Here is a 1,757-nt window from a genome sequence, read left to right on the forward strand (position 1 = left end):
TTTATCTCAAATTATCCTCACTTTGTCTTTTGGCAACTCCTGAGAATACATCTTCTCTTCATTCCTGCGCTACTCTTCCTTCTCAACTCGCCTGACCGTATTAGCTACACGGACCCGGGAATCAATCTCAAATCTTACTGACGTTTAAGTAAGCAATTATCAAGATGATGTAGTCGCGGTTTGGAAATTAACCACCAACTATTAATAGATCGCAAATTGGGGTCTTGCACGTGTGAGTGAATTTCATGAACATCATGTGAGGAATGTGTATTGAATCACAAGCACATCGTTTCCGTATTGAAATAATTGTAGCATTCTGATGGTGTCGTATATGCCGTCTGGCGCCATCATTTAAAAACAGACTTCAGATTCACTGTATCGTCGATCTCAATGGGACTTTTTTTTTTTAAATCGGACTGCACCATGGGATAGTTTCAATGCAAAATGCATCACAGCTTCATATATAATACCTCAACAAATGCCAGAGCCAGCAAGCTGTAAGAACTAAGAATATACCTTATATATTCTCATTTCTTGTTAAGCTGGAAAGTGACAGCTTTTGGTCCGCAGTAGCCGAGCTACCCAATCCCCCTTCCCTCCAATAACAAGGCGTCCTGCGGCAGGACCGAGGGTGCCGACGACACGTGATGGGCGCATTCACGCCATCCTGACGACAGCGATCAGCACGCCAAAGCGGGGCGGGAAGGCGGCTACAATTGGTACAGTTTGCACTGCCAACTTGGCATCCCGAATCGGGATTCCCGAGAGTCATGCCTTTATTACTGTGTCCGGGAGTATCCATATCCGAAGCCTGTGAATCATAGGACAACGTTCAGATGAATGTCATGGGCCTGACCACTTCAACTTTGACAAATTGGCTTGTTCATGCGCGGTATCGTCGGTGCAGAAACGCAACGGTTAGTGCATAGGAGATTTACACTGTACACGGCCACTTCAACAGGCAGCTCACTAACAACGAGTCACTGTGGAATTTGCGAAGGACCCCCAACTCGATCACGAAAAATTCGATCCACCTCGCGCAAACGTTAAGCAAATCGCTGCCCAAGTGCCTCAGAAACTCAAAGGCACCTTCGAAATCCACTGTAACAGCACCGCACCGATGAGTGGAGACCATGACAGCATCACGGTCACTGCCAAACCCAAGGAAGTGGCGCCGTTCCTCAAGAGCTTGCGTCAGATGCTCAATTCGGAGAACCCTGCCATCCTACGCTGGATGCCCGACGGCAAGGCCTTCGAGATCCACGATATGGACGCCATGATGCGCCTCGTGCTGCCCAAGTACTTCAAGCACGGCAAATACACGAGCTTCCAGCGCCAGCTCAATTACTTTAGCTTCCGTAAGTGGACCAAGTCCAAGGCTGTCGTCTGCACCTTCTCGAATCCCTTTTTCCAGCGCGACCAGCCAGCGCTCGCCTGGCGTATCACGCGTAAGAAGTCGCTACATTCGATTGATAAAAGCCCCAAGAGCGGTAGCACCAAGGTCCAGGCCAAAGCCCAGAAGTCGACGCAACCTCCCAAGCCAATTGTGATCAAGCTACCGTCGAGAGAAGCCAGCAATCCGGCCTCGTTATCATCTCCTACGGACGCGTACTCGTTGGCGAACACACTGGACCTGCGCAACATGTACGGTGAGGTGTCGGAGATCACCTTCCACGACCCATTAAGCGGGTTGCTGGACGACTACTCGCTCGATTGGGTCGATGTACTCTACTCGTCACTCGAACCGCAGACCAACA

General features: G+C 49.7%; 1 protein-coding gene across 1 annotated transcript; it reads left to right on the forward strand.

Annotated features, from left to right (window-relative positions):
* Positions 1-965: 965 nt before the first annotated feature.
* On the forward strand, positions 966-1,734 carry PPTG_20076 (hypothetical protein; the record flags this gene model as incomplete). Its single annotated transcript, XM_008918705.1, has 1 exon — positions 966-1,734. A coding segment is annotated over exon 1 (612 nt), but the record flags the coding sequence as incomplete, so codon positions are not given.
* Positions 1,735-1,757: the final 23 nt, after the last annotated feature.

This window comes from Phytophthora parasitica, assembly GCF_000247585.1.
Source record: "Phytophthora parasitica INRA-310 unplaced genomic scaffold supercont2.271, whole genome shotgun sequence".
In the NCBI taxonomy this organism is placed as follows: Eukaryota; Oomycota; class Peronosporomycetes; order Peronosporales; family Peronosporaceae; genus Phytophthora; species Phytophthora nicotianae.